The 20,209-nt window shown below is 39.9% G+C and overlaps 1 protein-coding gene across 9 annotated transcripts in view; it reads right to left on the minus strand.

Moving 5' to 3' along the window:
* LPP (LIM domain containing preferred translocation partner in lipoma) overlaps positions 1 to 20,209 on the minus strand; it is a 728,024-nt gene that overhangs the window by 470,768 nt on the left and 237,047 nt on the right. For all 9 annotated transcript variants that reach the window (XM_066347508.1, XM_066347507.1, XM_066347501.1 and 6 more), the window contains one exon: positions 8,486 to 8,687. In XM_066347508.1, coding sequence (XP_066203605.1) covers positions 8,486 to 8,678 — 193 coding nt within the window. In that variant the 5' untranslated portion in view covers positions 8,679 to 8,687. The remainder of the gene's footprint in view (positions 1 to 8,485; positions 8,688 to 20,209) is intronic.

Here is a 20,209-nt window from a genome sequence, read left to right on the forward strand (position 1 = left end):
TCTAAAAATAATATAATGATGTATTAATAATAAATATAATAATGATGGTTAACAAAAAGAGTGGTATTTCCATAATGAAATGGTATAATAGAGTAACTATATTTATTTTTATATCTGGGTACATGCCGCAAACCAGCACAGCTAGTAATTCCAGGTCCTGAGTGGGAACGGTGCCTAATTAAGAAAATACATGGAATTAAGAAAATACAGGGTCAGGAGGGCCCTGTAATTGCTGCTGGCAAGAACAAAGCACTCCCAAGAACTGCATCTTGCTTTATTTATAGGGCAAAGTGAGGCCATTAGCAAATCTTAACTTTACACCAAACAAAGGATAGAAGAAACTTGCCTCCAGTCTTTCCAGGGAACATGGGGGTAGTGTAAACAATCCAGCACCACAGCTTAACAGCCTGTTGCAACCTAATCAGGTAAGTGAGGTGGGGGGTTGGGCAGACTGTCAGCTTACAGCCAATTCCCCACACCTCTGTCCCCCAAAAATCTAAACTCCAAAAACCCTGTTGGTTTTTTGGTCCCCAACAGGCACATATTTCTCTGGAATACCATAAGGTACACCTGGAAATCTTCTAGGGTGCACCAGTGTGCCCTGGTGCATACGTTGAGAACCACTGCCCTGGTGCTTACCCTGAATCAGAAAAAGGGCATGCTGGTCAAGTCCAAGTCTTCAGTTCCGGATGTTCCAGTGATTTTGTGGGTGTCCTCATGCCAGAACATGTATAATTAAAACAAACATCTAAAAAATTTCAATTGTTTTTCTGTAATTGCTAGCAACTTCACAGAACTGTCAGGACTACATAAAGAGGACACTTCCCATTTGAACTTGCAAAGTCACAATCCAGATCCACCTTTTGTGGCTGGGAACAGAGACTACAGGACTCCAGAGACGAGAGAGCACACTGCAAGTCTCAGTGTTTAATCACTGTCCAGACTGCACAGTCCTCAAACATTCCTAAGTGCCCATGACTCCAGGGTTAAAAACCATAAAGGTTTACTAACTGTAAGAAGAGAAGCCGTACCAAATTTACCTGTTTGCTCAACATAAAAATGGCAAGGAAAATCCATCCTAAATTATGATGTCAATTATGTCGCCACAGGTGGCCTTCCATTTTTCCCAATTACAGCTATCTGCTGACAAAACACACATCCTGCCTAAACAGATTACATTACTTTACAACACTAACAGCTGGATCTCCACCACGTATCAAAACTAGAGGACTCAACAGTTCCTAGGAACCATGCTCCAATCCTACCTCATCCAGCAGAGTCACAGTGGAACACACTCATTTAAAGCTGGAATCTAGACCCAGTTCAGCCCAAAATTCTTAGGTAACTTTGGGAAGCCATCCTCTTCCCTTTCCTACTGAGTTTCCATATCTGACAAATGAAAGAACTGGACTAGATAACCTTCAAATTCTATTAGTTCTGCTGCTCAGAGTCTTGGTGATTAAGACATGAAGAACAGCCCTGGCATGAATGCAGAAAGGTAGCACCTTGGCTGTCATCTCTATTATAGGAGACCCAACTGTTTACAATGATATTTTGTTCTAGTTACTGTGTGTGTGCCAAATTAGCAATCACCTATAACTAGCATCTCCCCTTCATGGAATGAATTAATAACCACAGGGCAGCAAACAGCACAGAGAAATCTTGTAAAAATATCCTTCATTGAATAGAATTCCTTCAACCCATTCTGATCTGACTATACTGGTCTAGGTAAAGCAATATAGGCAAAGGTTGAAAACAGAGGCCTTGTTTATATTATACAGTTGTGCATAAGGTAACATGTAGGAATAGTATGTGAAGAGAGCAACTATTATGAAATTAATTTCAAAGAAAGATCGTGAAATAACAAAATAATGGAATTAAAATAGAGGAGGTTGTCTAGCCCAATCTCTAATAAATAGAACCCTTGGAAACAGGGAAGAGTCTTAGATTTGAAGAGCAGAGCTTAGCTCTACTATTTTACTAGCTATGTGATTATTGAATAAGTTATTTCACCTCTGGTAGGTTACCACTCAGTAAAATGGCAGTAACATTGTTCTACCTAGTTCATATAACTAGAATAAGAATTCTTTAGATATCTAAATGATAGTGAATATGGAGCTATAAATAATTGTACAAATATAGCCTGACCTGTGGTGGCACAGTCGATAAAACATTGACTTGGAACACTGAGGACACCAGTTCGAAACCCTGGGCTTGCCCATTCAAGGCACATAGGAGAAGCAATTACTACAAGTTGCTGCTCCCTGCTTCTCCTCCCATCTCCTTTCTCTCTTTCCTCTCTAAAATCAATAAATAAAAATCTTTAAAAAAAAGGTAAAGATATGAATTTTTAATGTACAGAAATGTAAAAACATTCTACAGAAAGGGTCAATTTATACCCCATGGATGTACTTTTTCAAAAATCTTACATTAGCCTGACCAGGTGGTGGTGCAGTGGATAAAGCATCAGTTTGGGACGTGGAGGACCTCAAGGTAGCCAGCTTGAGCGCAGGATCATCTGGTTTGAGCAAGGCTCACCAGCTTGAGCCCAAGGTCACTGGCTTGAGCAAGGGGTCACTCGGTCTGCTGTGGCCCTCCAGTCAAGGCACATATAGGAAAGCGATCAATGAACAACTAAAATGCCACAATGAAGAATTGATGCTTCTCATCTTTCTCCCTTCTTGTCTGTCTGTCCATGTCTGTACCTCTCTCTGACTCTCTCTGTCTCTGTCACACACACACATACACACACATAAAATCTTACATTAAAAATGTTTGGTTTCTTTTTTAATTTAGAGCTTAGAGAAAGTCAACCCTAGACCACAAGACAACTCCAGTTTTACAAACTTTACAAATCATTCTGTGTGAAAATCTGTAATAATGAATAAAAAAAAATGGGACATAAGTTTCAAAATCATCCACAGAAAATAATGTATGTAAATTAGCATAACCATTATAGAAGAAAGTATGGTGGTTCCTCAAAAAATTAAGAATAAAACTACCATATGACCCAGCAATCCCTCTACTGGATATATACCCACAAAACTTGAAAACACGCATATGTAAAAACACATGCAGCCCCATGTTCATCGCAGCATTGTTCATGGTGACCAAGACATGGAAACAGCCAAAATAACCTTCAATAGAGGATTAGATAAAGAAGATGTGGTACATATATACAATGGAATGCTACTCAGCCATAAGAAATGATGACATAGTATCATTTATGACAACATGATGGACCTTGATAACATTATATTGAGTGAAATAAGTAAATCAGAGAAAGTTAAGAACTGTATGATTCCATACATAGGTGCGGCACAAAGTTGAGATTCACAGACATAAACGGGTGCAGTGGTTACCAGGGGGAAGGGAAGGGTGGAGAGAGACGTAGGTGGGGAAAAGGGGAGGGGCATAAAGAGAAACAAAATATAGAGTGACAGAAGATGATTTGATTTTCAGTGATGGGTTTATAACATAATCGACTATCCAAAGGATGTGGAGATGTTTTCTCTAAATCTATGTACTCTGATTGACCAATATCATCCTGTTAAATTAATTGTCTCAATAAAAAATTCATTAGTTAATTAATTTAAAAAAAGAAAATAATGTATAAGCAAAGTAGGAGATCTCACTTAGGTTGGTAGCTAACAAGGGAACAACAAAAGAAAGATCTATACCCTATTCTGCCATCAAAGTCTAGGGCTTTGTTTTGTTATTGTGTTAGTTTTATTGTGGGGTTTTTGTTTTTGTTTTGTTTTGTTTTGCAACTTGAGGCAGACATAGCAGGGACCCAAATTATAGGATAAAGACTACTGGCTAGTACCTTGAAGACCAAAAAAAAAAAAAAAAAAAAAAAAAAAAAAAAAATCACACCATGCCACTGCCCTCATTAGTCTAGAATAGATGGTGTAGCCAAAACCATACATACATACCAAAATCATTCCACAGAAATGACATGGACACTCAATATGGAAAAAATGTATATGAAGACACAACTTAATAAAAAATATATAGTGGCTCATAACTATATAGTATAGGACACAAAAAAAGGCATTTGGAAATGCAGGAGCATTCCAAACAGCTGAGGAAACACAAGTTGTTTTTAAAAAATAGTATGAGAACAGTGGTAGTAAGATGAAAGGACCCCACAGCCTAAAGAGCCACTAACTGAGGGGTGGGAGGTGGCAGAAGCCCTTTGGAGAAAGATTACTAGCAGAGTACATTATAAAAGAAAATTGTAACATATGGCATCACACAAACATAGGTTGAGGTGGAAAGCATGTGGGAATTTATTCACTTTCACGGTCAGAATTTAAAAAATGAGAAAGCAAACCCCAGAGATGACAGATAGAATAACCAAGGTGAGAAATGTCATCAGTAACCTCAAGATAGCAGTGGTTTAAGCAACACCTGGGCAAAAAAGTTCAAGGAATGGGTAAAAGAGACTAAAAACAATTCAAACACACAGGTAGAGCTGCAGAACCATAAAGCCTAGCAAGTATCTGAGAACCTAGAACCTGTGCCTGGAAAAGCAGGTTTTATGTTGCTGCAGTTTAACTATTATCTCAACATAACTAAGTACCTGTTACATGTCAAAAACCTTTCTGGGTCCCATGGGGAGGAACGGCGGGAGTCACGTGGCCTCTGCCTGCAAAAGTCCTGAGCCTAGGAATGCAGACAGGCTCCTATACAAGTAAGTAGATCTGAAGACACGTGATAAGATGGGACTGGAAATAACACAGGGTCCTGGGCATCTCTGGATTCAGAGGGCACCTGGGGTCTAGTGCCACCTGGGCTCTGAGCAGGCAGTGCATCTCTGAGCAAGTAACTGGCACTGCCCTACAGCTCTCTCATTTACCCTAGAAAAACACGGACTATGTGACGTCTACTAGTACTAACTCTCTATCTTTTCAGTAGGTTCTGACTTAATATTTGGTTCTTGGAGGGCAGTCTCTGAATTAAGCTACAAATGAGAAGACTTCATGAGAAGGAGATTCGGGAGAGTGTACACTAAAAAGAAAGAATAGTGTGAGCTGAGCACTAGACCCCAGCATCATCAATTCACCCTGTATATAAAAACTGTTATGTGCTCTCTGGGGACTTCAGTAATGGCATAGAGCATTCCAAATGAATAAAAATGAAAAAGAAAATGGATATAAACTTTAAAATGTATAAAAATTTAAACAAAAATACCATGAATTATAAAAATGTTTAGATAACAGAGAATGCACTAACATTTAAATTAAATATAAAGTAAAGCCAATCTTAGACTTCTAACAAATATCATGTCATAATACACAGCAGATGAAGAGATGTAGCTTTATTTAAAAAAAAATCTGAATATCCATAAACCTCTTCCCATATTTGTCTTTAAAATGTATATATGCAAGGAAAATGTTTTTCCTTCACGTAGTCAAAAAAGGTTACATTAGAAAGGGAGATTGGCAGAACTGCAAGAAAGAATCTAGACTTCAGAAATTAAATGAGACTGAGTTGCTTCAAATGCGGATGCCATATTCCAAACTGTTTATTGTAAGAAAAGAATTACTGAGCGCTGCATTCACTCACTCAGCCATCCGCCATCCATCCAAATATATACATACATAAGAACATACAGACATACATTTGACCGTACACAATCATTCCTACTAAAAACACAGTAGCATAATAAGAGCCAAGAACATAAGGACAAGTGAGAAACCATGTCTTGTTGCTTAAATGGGGAAACAAAGCTTAGATTCTTGTAAGGAAGTGGGATAGTATCTCTGTCAGATGGGCCTGAGTTCCACATATGCCACGAACAGGACAGCAGCATCGCACAGTGCGTAAGGACACCAGGCTCGTTTCAGACACTCAGTAGCCACAAAACCATACATAAGGAAACCTCTCCTTTCTAAGCTTACATTTCTTTATGTGAAAACACTTACCTAAAAGCGTTATATGAGAAGGCAGTAAAGTGATCATGAGAAAGCAGTCCCTCACAGAGACAACGTGCTCAGTGCCCCACAGAGTAAGAGCAGGAGAAACAGCAAAGGTGGAAATCTGAGAGTCAGAGTAAGATATATGAAGGAATCCAGGGAAGGAAGTAATTAATTCTGATCTAGGCCAGACCTAGACCTTTTGGAGAAGGTGATGCAAGTAAGATTTTGATACGTGACAAAAGGGTGTGAAATGGAATATTAAGGAAAAGCAGAGTTGAGCAAAGAGATGCAGAGTATGAGAGATTACACCAGTGTCCCTAGAGAACAAGAGAGACGGGAAGTGAACCTCATGTAGTATGGTGAAGAGGGTGGGGCATCTCAAGTCCAGGGTGTCACCCAAAAGCCAACTCACTGTAATTCACAGCACTCAGAGTGAAGCATTGCACTCCGAGGGAGACCGTTATGTTTCCCTCCTCCCCGTCCTGCAAGCCACTTATGAGCCGACCTATCTGCCCCTGCCCTCACCCTCCTAAGACCTCCTCACACATTGGTCTCCTACTCCATCAGAGACCCTGTCTCTCCTCACACATTGGTCTCCTACTCCATCAGAGACCCTGTCTCTCCTCACACATTGGTCTCCTGCTCCATCAGAGACCCTGTCTCTCCTCACACATTGGTCTCCTGCTCCATCAGAGACCCTGTCTCTCCTCACACATTGGTCTCCTGCTCCATCAGAGACCCTGTCTCTCCTCACACATTGGTCTCCTGCTCCGTCAGAGACCCTGTCTCTCCTCACACATTGGTCTCCTACTCCATCAGAGACCCTGTCTCTCCTCACACATTGGTCTCCTGCTCCATCAGAGACCCTGTCTCTCCTCACACATTGGTCTTCTGCTCCATCAGAGACCCTGTCTCTCCTCACACATTGGTCTCCTACTCCATCAGAGACCCTGTCTCTCCTCACACATTGGTCTCCTGCTCCATCAGAGACCCTGTCTCTCCTCACACATTGGTCTCCTGCTCCATCAGAGACCCTGTCTCTCCTCACACTTTCATACTAGAGGGAGGTTCATTTTAGCTCTCCCCCAAAATGAGGAGACAAAACAACAACCCCCCTGGTGAGTACACCAGGGGAAACATTGAGAAAGGCAGCAGACGGCTCCTCTTGACCTGGTGCAGAGGGATTCTCTTCCAATTCCCATTCCTGAGTGCTGCGATCACTGAAGAACGACGAGGCAAAGAAACCAGTTCTACAAAGTCCTGATTAGCTGCAAAGATCTGACTTCCTTCAAGGTCCATATAACTTCAGGCCCTGCTACGGAGAGCAGTAGAGCACCAAGGGTATCGTTTATTGTTTTCCCACAAAAGCTTTCTGACGGTCCTGTCATTGCCCGTTCTGGAGAAAGGACGCCGAAAGATCCTCAGCCACAGCTCACACAGGTGTGCTGGTGCCAGACCTCCCCACCACCTGCCTCAGCACCCAGCCACCCCACACAGCCAGACGTCTGGGCTAGGCTGCTGCCTTCCACCCTAAAATACTAATAGACTAGTAAAGCATTGAGTGGAGGCAGGAAGAGGACTAGAATGAAAGAGAGAGGCTGAACTATATCACACAGCATAAAATGGTCTCCGGCAAAACTGCTGAAACTAAAACACTGATATCATCTATGAATGAAGTAGAAACATCCTGAAGGAAATATGGTCATTTTCTTTTTAAAAAAAGCAGGATGAGGAAGAGAAAATAGAGGAAGAGGGGCTGAATCTCTTTTTACTGCCTCTTCTCTCTCAGCAAGCAGGAGTCTAATATTTTTCTGTTAGTTGTAAGTAATTTTTTCATGGGTTTGGATAAACTGCTGACATTGTCTGGCAAAGATGTGGAACCACTTCAACCAGGTAGAACAGCATTCCCTGCATTCCCTATGCCTATGGGATCTAGTGTGTGAATGTCCACACGTGTATATACCTGAGATGCTGAGCTCACGTAGATCTCCAAACTCCACTCGATGTAAACTGAATGTACTACTATTAAAAATGCCAAACCTAGGCTTCATTCACAATTGTCTGTGCACCTCAACAAATGCAAACCTCACAGAGCTCTCAGACAACATTATCCTACAGCAACTTAGAGGAGAAAAGCATCCAGAAAAGGCAGACCTATTCCAGATGCCTTCTTAGGCTCACCTCATATGTGTTTCCCCTTAGACCTCTCCATTGCAGCACTTTGAGACACTCATCCAATGGCAAGAGGGAAAGTCAGCCAATTAGAACGTTTCCACAGGACAATGGGAGGGGGCAGGCGCTAATGCAGCAGCCGGACAGTGGTCCACCCTGTAACCATAGCCACAGAACCCCTGAGGGGTATCAGTCCCTTTATCCCTAAAGGAAGATTTGGCTTAGATGGTGTTTAGATGTTCTTTAGACTGTGACAGTCAATAAGCTATGAGAAACACATTACAAATTCTTGAGCTAGCCTTTTCCAACACAACATCATACGGTAAATCAGTTGTATTATATTGAACTCTCCCACTTTGGGCACCCAACTCTGAAATCCCCGCACTCACCTTCACCTCCAGGTTGCTTGTATGGGTTGTACTTGGGCTTGGGAGCAACCACTGGTGCAAACTTTTTGGGTGGCTGTTGTGTGGACACTGAAATGCTGGGCGTCCCAAAGGAATGGGTGGTCTCCATCCGTGCAGGCACATGGCCAAGCGGCTCACCAGTGCTTTTGGGCGGCAGCCAAGATGGGTGAGACATTGTTGAAATCTGGAATTTAAAAATATATATACAGTTGTTTTTATGGAAGCATGAAAACGGAGGCAATACTCCTCACTTCATTATTATTTCATTTTAATCCATGCTAAATGAAATCTTTAAGAAACTTTCTGAGGAGAAGATAGAAGAAAGAGAGACGATGAAGGAAGGAAGAAGAGGGGAAGAGGAAGAGGAACATAAAAATTGAACACTCCCACTAACTAATCTTAACACCTCTCTTCTAACAATTACCCACGTTAGAGCCTAGCGCTCCTCAGAAAATAGATATAAATAAGCAAGAAGCCCAAACCTGAAGGAGTTTCTATGATAGGAGAATTTCATAACTGTGAGGTTGAATAAAAGCTTCAATTGTGTTAATAATCTATTAAAATAATATCACACCAATTAAATGATTATATGTGCCTAAATGAGGTAATGTTACCTAAGTGAAGATTTAAAACGTGTTGCTACAGAATAAGACAAAATCACTTCTTGCTAGCAACAGACAAGCTCATTGGTGCAGGGACCTTCCGACAGAGTCTTGAGCGCCGAGTAGACGCGGGGCCTGAACCATGTTAGCCAAGTTCCACAGACAGAAAAGTACACAGGCCTCATGTGCGCGTGGCTGGAGGGAGAAAAAGTAGATAGCAAAAGAACTAAACTGTAGAGCTTAGATGTATGGAGACATTAAGGAACCTCCAAAAGTTTATTCTTGAAACAGGGCATCAAAGTGCAGGGCAAAATACTTTAAAAGGGTTCCTCTATCAGGAGCAGTTCTGCTCCCCACCAAGAAGCTCTTGGAATTTGGAGGATGAGGAATGTTATTTGCCACAATTCCTGGGATAATGACAGAGTATTCCATACTGGCAATGCAATGCACCGGTCAGCCCCATGGCAAAGAAATGCCCCATCAAGAGCTATGCTGAACTGATATCATACAAAACCTTCATGAGAAACTTAACTAGGAAGGGGACAAATGAGCCCAGCCCAGTGCTGTTCTAATCAGATTAAAAACACACTGTGTGAGGAGAGAAAAAGGATGCCTTGTGTGTCAGTAAGCCAATCACCTGCAGGCAGCCTGCAGGCTGGGCCGAGCCTCAGTCACACAGCTGAGGACTCTCCATGCCTGATTGCAGGCGCTCTCCAGCACAGGGAGGCCCGGAAGGAACCCCGCACCCCCCAGTCCCAAATCCACCCAGTAATTTATTAATTGGACTGAATTAATTGAGAGGGCTACATGATTACCTCCAGATGTCTTTAAAGACAAAGAGCACGAAAGGCAGGAAAAAATAAAGGCCTCAACACATAGCATGACAATGGAGAGACAGGGTGAAGGGTAAAGCAGGGGTACAGTGTCGCCTGAGTGTTAGCATCATGTCACACTGGATGAGGGACACGACCTTGAGCAGCAGCCTACCTGTGTGCATCAGGTGCCTAAGGTACTTCCCCTATCTCAAAATTAACCTAAAAGCCCTGTCCTCCCCCACTCCTCAGAGTTCTTATGACTGACAATGAGATAACAATATTCACGTGTTTTGCATATGACAAAGTGCTATTTAAAGGGAGCAGAAGAAAACATTTGGAAGTATAGTTTTCTCCATAGAAGATAACATTCATCAACAAGAAGGACTCTCAAGGGACAATCAGGAGGCTTCTGTTACTGAAGCCCGTAACACTGGCTTTTCAGTCTGGTGACAGAGCTTTTCTTTTCCTCCCGCCCCTGCATCCTGGGCACACGCTGTGTACACACACATTCACTAACTGTCAGTTCCTTGAAAGGGCAGGGAGCATGTTCTACACATCCTTAAATCATCCTTACAAGGCTTAGCACAAAACCAATACAGAAAAACAACCATGAATGTCTTGTTTACTCGTGGTTCCTAAACCTAGCTGCAGACTTAGAATCATTTGAGAAAAACAAACAAACAAACAAACAAACACCAAGCCTATCTCTCATGGTTGAGAAACACAAATTTTGGTTTTGTTTATTTGGTTTTTTAATTTTTTAAAAATTGATTCTTGGTCTTTTATTAAAGGGGATAAAAGTATCTGTTCTGCTTTCAACACGACTAACGCAAGTACAAGGGGGAACACTTAGGATAAAATAAAGGTCTGAAATTTTTTTTTGGTTTAGATTACATTTCTTTTTTTTTCTTTTTTAAATTAATTTTAATGGGGTGACATTAATAAATCAGGGTACATATGTTCAAATAAAACATCTCCAGGTCATCTTGTCATTCAATTGTGTATGCACTATGCACTTTTGTAGTATAAATTTTATTTGTACTTTTTTTTTAATGGGTGACTATTATTCTTGCCATTTCTCTGTAACTCTAAAGTTACTCCAAAATAGAAACTTTAAAAAACAGGTTAATACAGGATGCAGTGATTTCTAAAGCAAGAAACATTTCCAGAGTGATCACACATTGCCAATGAACTGTGGGGTCCTTCTGGGAAAGTATGGAAAATGGAAACTTAAGCATCTATATGGAACTGCTTGACTCTATCATCTTCTCAGTTATTCCCAGTGTCATCTATCATCCTGAATACACCTCCAGCTCCACCTCCTCAGAATGTCAGGGTCTGAACAGCCATCTGTTTACAGGTGACCTTCACAGCATCCTCTTATATCATTCTTCAGTATGCCCTCAGTAGCCCAGTGACACCATTCCCAGGATTTATAATGAATATTCATGATGCTGAACCGTGGCTCATGCTGTGCCCACCACATTCAATACCATTTCATTCCCTTCACTTTCTACCAAGCCTTTTTTTTTTTAATCTTGACTCAGCTCAAATACCACTGATGCTATAAACATTTCCCTACAAAATGAATTCTGGGCTCTTCTAGTACTCGTTTCATACTTATAACAGTCCACACAGGAGCTATTTTTTCACCTGATGATCTGCTCCAATAAGCTGGAAGCTCCTAAGTGGTTTGAATATACCAGCACAGTGCCTGGATAGGAAGCCCTGAGCAAAATGTGCTGTGTGTGAACAGGTGAGTGAATGACTGCTTATCTCCTCAGTTACTCATCCCTTTCTAGAATCTCTGCGTCTCCCTCCTTAACATCCACTCATACAGTCATCTCATTTTCCTCCCTTAGTTTAGTGATGTAATGAATTGTGTTGCTAAATCCATTTACTGAACCAGCTCACCATTTCTAGAAATTCTACTCAATATCATTTATAGTGTTTTGATATACTAATGAATTAAATATGCTATGTTATATAAAATTTTTGTACATATAACCATACATAAGATCATTTTGTAGGGGTTTTTTTTTTGTCTTTACTTGTTTTACTCACCATTATTAGGCTTTGATTTAAGGGTTCTGCATCCTTTTCTTTTTTTGAATTAGTTTAATGATGAGAATAAAATTATGTGATCTTTAAAGGTTTATCAGAACTCAATGTAAAGTCATCTAGACATGACTATTTCTTACATACTAGATCTTAACCATATTTCCAAAAACTTCTATAATTGTAGCCGTTTCTATGCATCTTTTAAAGTCATTTTTCAGCACTTAATTCTGTGGAAATTCTACTGGATCTTTGGGTTTTATATCTCTGTTCCCTTTCAACCAAGCTAACTCTCAATTTAAAATGATATCCACCTACTATGCATCATTTAGATCCTGAGCACCACTTCTTATTAGTCCTTAAAGACACAATTCACATTTACCCTCTAGCTCACATTACATACACTTCTACTGCACTCACATAGCCCCAGAATGCTGCTGTCACCACACTCGTCACACATCACTCTGCTTCTCTGCTTGCCTGTATCTCAAACAAAATTCCTGAGTCCTTGAGAGGAGAAGGAATCATTCTCCGATCCCAGGATATAATCCACGATAGGTACTCAATAAAAATGTCTGTTAATTTAATGAATGAATAAATCTATTTGTCTGGCACTGGAGCACCAGATGAATCAGATTCCTATCCTGTACTCAGATGAATCAGATTCTAATACTTTACTCCAGAGGCTTAGAGCCTACCTGAGGGAGACATATTTAGACATGTGAAAAAAGAAAGAGAAAAAGACAAAGCTTACAAAAAAAATTGGGGTATGTCACAGGAGCTAGCACAGGCTTGGCAGGAGTAACCCTTAACAAGAACTTTGAAAGCTGGATGGCTCTAAAAGATAAACGGAGCAACAAGGATGATGCCTAGGAATACTGTGAGCTCAAGGAAAAAGCAAGGCATTTCTGTGGGACAGGGGCAGACCATGTGCACTAAAATGAGGGCACAGGAAGAATACTTAAGAGAAAAGGTTTGGAAGATAAAATGAGCTTGTGTATTAAATATCTTATAGAAAGAAACAAGAAGCTAGAACTTTCAAATTTGAACATGAATCTAACAAGAGTGAAACTTCTATGTAAGGAGAATTAATCCATGCAGGATGGATCCAAGGAAGGCAGTAAATAGGACGGTATAGATACAGAGTCCCTGTGGACCCAGTTCTAGTCTCAGCTCTGCCAGTGTGACCTTCAATGAGAAAGAATACTCATTTGCAAAATGAATATCTATAAAGTTCCAATCAACTCTAATATTCTTTAATGTTTTCCTTCTCTGAAATCCTAACTACAGCCCTTCATTTTGATAAATGGCTTTGAGGAAACCTCACAAAATTAGTGGAAGAATAAGAACATGTCAGTTGGGGTTTCTCATCTTCTGAGAGAGACACCCAATGTCAACATACACACACACACACACACACACACACACACACGCACACGCACACACAAAGCCATGGTGAGAGCTGGTTTTGCTGGACCAAAACTTAACCAGCTCTTACTTCCTCTGCTTCTAGATTAGTTTCACTCTAAGCTTATAATCATCATGAAAGTAAGAAGTGAAAGGGAAGATCTCCACAGAGGCTCTGAAAATACACAAACACAATGAGAAGAGAAGAAAACACGAGAAATGGCCCTCCTCTTGCAAGATGCCTACTGTTGAAGGGAGTCAGAGAGCTGGGGAGCCCAAGTACTGGTCTTTCAAGAACTGTAATCAAATGCAAAAAAAATTAAGGACCTAAGAAGTTTCTATTTTTACCCTCTCTGCTATTCTTCTATCTCCTCCTAGCTATTCAGCAGGTACAAAAATGCCAAAAACTGACAATAAATAACAAGTGTTTACTATATATTAAGCAATTTTCTAATGCCCACACAATCTCTATACCATTACATAGGTAGTGTTATCATTATCCACATTTATCAGATCTGAAAACTAAAGCTTTATGAATTAATATGTTCAAATATCAAAGCTGAGGCTTGGGTACAGGTCTTCAACCACACATCCATAGCTTCACCATGGTACCACCCTTCTGTTTGAAGGATAAAAGAAAACATCATAATAAAAAAAAAAACATTACTTAGAAAGAACAGATTTTGCTCTATCTCCATTCGTAGCTGCTGGATCCTCCTTGCCATAGTGTCTTCTCTATTCTCTTCCATCAAACTTACACCATCATGAGTCATAGTATCACAAACTGATAAAGCCAATAATCTGACCACACAAATCAAGGCACGTAGAACACAAAAGACTACAAAAAGTTATATGGTAACCAAGACCCTTCCTCTACAGGTGGGAAAAGTTAAAGACACAGGTAAAGTGACATTAAGTATTAACAAAGCTACTAAATCTCTAAAGATATGTGACTGTCAGCAATGCCATCCATATAAATAGAACTAACTAGTGTTTGCTAGTGTTTTCCTTCTTTCCTAAAATCAGTATTGTACTCTCCTTTAAAGAGTACAATCATCAAAAAAAATGTTTTTTCTTCTTTTCCAAGTGAGAGAAGGGAAGACAGAGAGACAGATTCCTGCATGTGCCCTGACCAAGATTCACCTGGCAACCCCAGTCTGGGGCCAGGGCTCTACCCACCTGGGGCCATGCTCATTACTGAGCTATTTTTAGCAAATGAGGCGGAGGCTCCAAGGAGCTACCCTCAGCTTCTGGGCCAATGTACTCTAACCAATTGAGCCATGGCTGCAGGAAGGAAAGAAAGAGAAAGAGAGAGAGAGAGAGAGAGAGAGAGAGAGAGAGAAAAGAGTGATAGGGAGGGGAAGAGAAGCAGATAATCACTTCTCCTATGTGACCTGACCGGGCTTCAAATCTAGGACATCCACACACTGGGCCGACGCTCTACCACTGAGCCAACTGGCTAGGGCCACAATCATCAAAATTTAAAAACAACCAACCAATACATGATATCATCTAACACCAAGTGCTATAAGCTTGAAATAGCAATATACAAAACTGTCCAGATACTAGTCTCATCTGGGGTCTTTATGTATACATTCTGATTCAAGGGTTAAGAATAATTGACTTTGAGCCTAATCTTTAAATCATATTGTGTTAGCAACATGGCAATTAACTCAAGACCTGACTCTTGGTCAATGGTTGTTGAATAAATGAATGATACTAAAGAAAGACACAAGGGTTGATATCACTATCAGCAGAGGTAAAAGAATTGAGAAGCTGAAGCATTATGTTACTTAAATATCAGAAGTAGGCGAAGGCAGAATAAAGTTTAGGATTCGTGTCCATTAGCAACAGATTCATCATTTAAACAAGCAATTAAGATTTAAAAAACGCTTTCCAATAACTTTGAAAGATTTTCACTTTCTTCTTTATTTCAAAGCCAGTACCTTCCTAGAATTTTAAAACTGCCCTCTTAATGATCCATTGAAATGGCTGTGTGTTTCCCTATCGAGGCTACAGCTATCCATCTTTGCTACATCTTGTTATCCAGCTAAAGGATACCTGATCTTCTGAGTCCAACTCAACTGACAGTCTTAGACATGCAATGAGGTCATCGTGCAACCTTTGCTCTCTCTGGGATCACAGCACCCTCTAAAAAATGAGGTGATAGGTTAGATGAATATTAATGACAACTCTGTTCACAAACTCTTATGATTCTATTAAATAGCCTAGCTGTAAAACAAACCAAAAACAAAGCGAAAGTCATCCATGGACACTCCAAATCATCTATAATTCTCTCAGCTAATCAATGAGAAAGCAGAGCCTTTTTTTTTTTTCAATCAGTTTCCCTGCCTCTTCAATCCTTCCCATTGTGAGAGGAAATTTTAGATTGATCTCAAAGAGTTCCAGGGAATCAGTCAAGATTTATTGTGCACAAGTAAATGAGTACTTTAGGCAAACTTTTCCCAAATGATGTAGGTAAGTCCCTACCAGTAAAATTACGAAGCAAATATGTCCTGGCATGCGAGGGAAGCGTGGGAAGATAATGTTAAAGAATAAGGCAGCTGAAAATTACACACAATTGTTAGTTGAAGAGCAAATGTAATCACTCTTACACTGAAGCATCAGGTCAGATGAGAGCCAGAGGGCAAAGCAGAATCTGACATGGGCTGAAAATGTCACCCAACTTCTCTTTACAGGCTGCTCTGGCCCAATACTGGCAAAGTGTCCCACTCTCTGCATGGACAGCTGGCATTACTCAGAAAGGGTGACTAGAGAACCACTCTATAGAAATGCCAAACCTTTATATAGACTGTCTGAGAGACAGTTGGAAATACTGGAAAAAGCCCTGGACTCAGATGCAGGGGACTTTGGTGCAATTTTGAGCTCAGCTACTAACCAGCTCTATGATTTTAGTCCCCAGACCTCCTTGAGTCCCCATTCCTTCTGACTCTCATGCTTCATGATTCCCCCTACAAGTCTGCAAGTTGAGTGAGCTGAGGTTTCTTACAAAACTATCTTAAATCCTAGGACTCCCACTGACCAGAGCAGAGTAAAGGAAAGTAGGATACAAATCAATACATTAAATGCCAACCTGCCTTGCACAAAGTTAATATGAATACAAGTTAGTGCTAAAGGCATAATCCTTAATAGTAGCAACACTGCTGGACACCAACTGCACGTGAATCTCCCAGGTAACCTAAGCCTCAGCAAGGGAGAGAAGCATCCATCCAGATAAGTAAATGTTTGTCTCTGGTAAAGACATGAGGCAGAACAGGGGACCTATCTCCACACTGCACTTTCACTTCAGAGTCAGAATGTCACACAAAAAGAGAACAATCAGCTCCAACAAGCAAAGAGGATCAGAAAGACCAGGACACTCAAGAGAAGGTAAAGCAAAGAATGGAACTGAACCATTGTCTAACTAACTGGCCTTTTTGGTCACAACTCCTATCAGTCCTGGAAAAGAAGAGACATGTTGCCAACAGCCAAGACAGGCTATTGAGTGGCCAGAAGGTCATAGAGTCCCAGCTGAGAGAAATCTTAGGAATTAATTTCTTCCTCTCATTTGAATATACAAAAAACAAGATTTAGAGAAGAAGTGGTTTATCCAAGTTCACAAACAGATATTAGAGGCTGGATTCAAACCCAGTTGTTCTTCAAATCATTGTGTGAGGTGGAAAAGTATCACTCAACAAGCTAGTAATTCTGTTGGCAGTTGGATGACAATTAAAAGGGTAAAAGTCACTGAAATGAACAAGGATAAAAGTGTTTCTCTCCCAAAAGAGTCTGGCCCCATGCCATTGAAAATTAAAGTTAACCTTTAACTCTACCCTAGGTCACATTCTCTGGCTCTAAAATGATAAGCATGAAGAAGATCTCCAAAATCCCTCTTGCAACAAAGTTTTATTCTCTACAGTGGTATGGTTAGTCTGTAGAATGCGCTGTGCTTTCAAAAAATGTATTCTTAAGAAGGTTTCTTCTATGTCTCAGATTCTAACAAGGCTGTTTTTCTATACAAGACCTAGAGAAGGGGGCAAACGATACCTTCAGCACTTTGAGCTCAAGACATCGATGGCTGAAAGTGGAAATCTGGATTTATGAAGACAAGGTTCCTAGTGCCCGATTCACACGGGGTTTAAACTCCTGTTTCTATCTTCCCCCTCCACTAGGATGAAAATGTGACAGTGGGAAAAACCACCAGTTACAGTCTCTAATGAGGCCTGAAAATCTCTTTGGTGATATCTGAAATCTTCTTATTCTAAACCCGCTGCTAAGTGGGGAAGTCCAGAAGTTAATCACTGCTCACTTGCCTGCATTCCCCTGACAGCTTGTTCAAACTTGTATGAAAACACATAAACATCACATTTTAGTTGTCTGTTTGCAAGACTGTTGTGCCCATTAGACAGGCCATAAAATTTTACTAGCACTTAGGAATGTTTTAATGGATTTTAATTTCTAATAATTTTGTTTGTATTTTCCTTCTTAAATTCATCTTGGTGCCTGACCTGTGGTGGTGCAGTGGATAAAAAGCGTCGACCTGGAATGCTGAGGTTGCCGGTTTGAAACCCTGGACTTGCTTGGTCAAGGCACATATGTGAGTTGATGCTTCCTGCTCCTCCCCACCTTCTCTCTCTCTTTCTCTCTCTCTCTCTCAATCTCTCTCCTCTCTGAAATGAATAAATAAAATTAAAAAAAATTCATTTTGGTACCCCAATAAAATAAGCAGAATAATAGAAAAAATAATTCTACTTTAGATATACATAACTTGCAAAAGCAGAAATATTTCATTTTGTCTTCAATGAATGAGTCCACTTTTGACAAATCTCAGGTCATATTTATTATCTGTGACTCTGTGAAACAATGTTTATTCAGGCCACATAACCTGCTAAGAGTAATCATAGCAATTAGACATAGAGCTAACTTTTATACATCAGCCTTCTGAACATTATACTGCTCACAAAACTGTCACCTGTCAACTGTTTGTATACTATTGTCGCAACTATTAGTCATAAATAGCTTGGAGCCTTTGCGTGGAGTTTGAACATTATAATTTGAATTAATGTTGTTAAATGTATGAAATAATATTGTTATAAATTAAAGTTTCCAATTTAATCTTTGTTGCTCTAATACTTAATTCCCATACTAAATTTTTGTTAAGCCTAAAATATGCTTCATCCTAAATTTAAAATAAAATGATATTGCTCAATTAGATTAAAATGCCCCGACATTGGAAAAATAAAAAGGGAAAAAGGAGAGATACAAATTTTCAAACTTCAAGGATCATGAGAATGCAGTTTTAGAAAACAAAGCAATTCAACTTCATGCATTACATGCTCTGAAGTAAAAAATATTTTTGTTTAACGTCAATCCAAGAAGTTGGAGATATTTCCCAGTATTTGAAATGGTATGAAAAACAGACAAGCTGCTCAATGTTATAAATTCAAATTATGTAAGAGAAGCTCGTTTTGCAATTTCACATTTAATAGCAAACAATTGAAACCATTTTCAACTGGTGACCTTTTTCTTAAGTCATGTTGGAAGTTGTTCTACTTTTATTTCAAGATTTTGAAACAGAGACAAAAACTGTATACACATTGGCCAATGGAAGCTGAGTGAACACCAGCCAAGCTGTTTCGGATCAGTTTCAGAATGACATCAGTGAATGTAATTCCCTTTTAAATTTCTCTCGATGAAAGTATGGGTGTTGTACCTTCTGCATTTTTATCAATTATTGACCACCACTCAACAAAGACAATGCGACGTGTAAAAAATGTACTGAATTGGCTAATATTCTTGGGAAATAAAACACACACACACACTCTTACTGCAGACATTTTTAAGGTAATTCCTAAGACACAGCAGTCACCAAGAGAGAAGTTCAATACCCAAATTGCTAAGGAAGATATTTCTTCTAATGTGGAACTAGGTTGAAATTTAACGACCACCTGTAAGTGGTCCAATGACCAGGAGCTCAGTATCTCACAAGCAGCCCCTTCCATGGCAGAAAAGTTGTAACTGCGAGAAAGTTATATGTAGCTGAATCCTGTGTTCCCATTAGAACCACCCCTCTGTCCTACCTTTGCCCTCTGTAGTCACAAGCCCTCTTATATATGACAGCCCTCCAGATAGTTGAGGTCACTTTTAAGTTTCCTATTCAGTTTATTTTCCTGTGTTCCAAGTTTAAAAAGTCCACTTATTCCTTCTTTTTAACTAGTCTTAGAGTTTTAGAATAACATGAAATTTAAATCTCAAACCAATAGTTTTCAAACGGTTCTTTAGCAAAAAATTGCTTCTTCATGCCAAATCTTTAAGAAAATCCCAAGAATAAAATAGACGAATTGATAAAACAGTTCTTTACACTTTATTTAAATCTCCGTCCTTTGGCAGCACACATTTCACTTGCAGGGGAAGTATAAAATGCATTACTGTCATCCCTAGGGGGCCGGTTCCAGGACCCCTCTCAGATACCAAGTTCACAGATGCTCAAGTTTCTTATATTAAAAAGCATAGTATTTATATATAACCTATGAGCACCCTCCAGTATACTTCAAATCATCTTTAGATTACTTATAATACCTCATACAATGTAAATGATATGTAAATACTTGTGATACTATAATGATGTTTAGGGAATAATGACCAAAAAATGCCTGTACATGTTCAGAACAGGCACAACCGCTGTAGGCTTAATCACATAAGTACACGTCAGCAATAATACATTTTCTGTGGATGTGGAACCTGTAGACATGGCAGGCTGACTGCACTCCCCTTGCCCTCCTATGAGGGCAATGCTATGAGCCCAGCTGAAAAACCACTGCTCT

Source organism: Saccopteryx leptura, chromosome 8 (genome assembly GCF_036850995.1).
Source record: "Saccopteryx leptura isolate mSacLep1 chromosome 8, mSacLep1_pri_phased_curated, whole genome shotgun sequence".
Classification (NCBI taxonomy): Eukaryota; Metazoa; Chordata; class Mammalia; order Chiroptera; family Emballonuridae; genus Saccopteryx; species Saccopteryx leptura.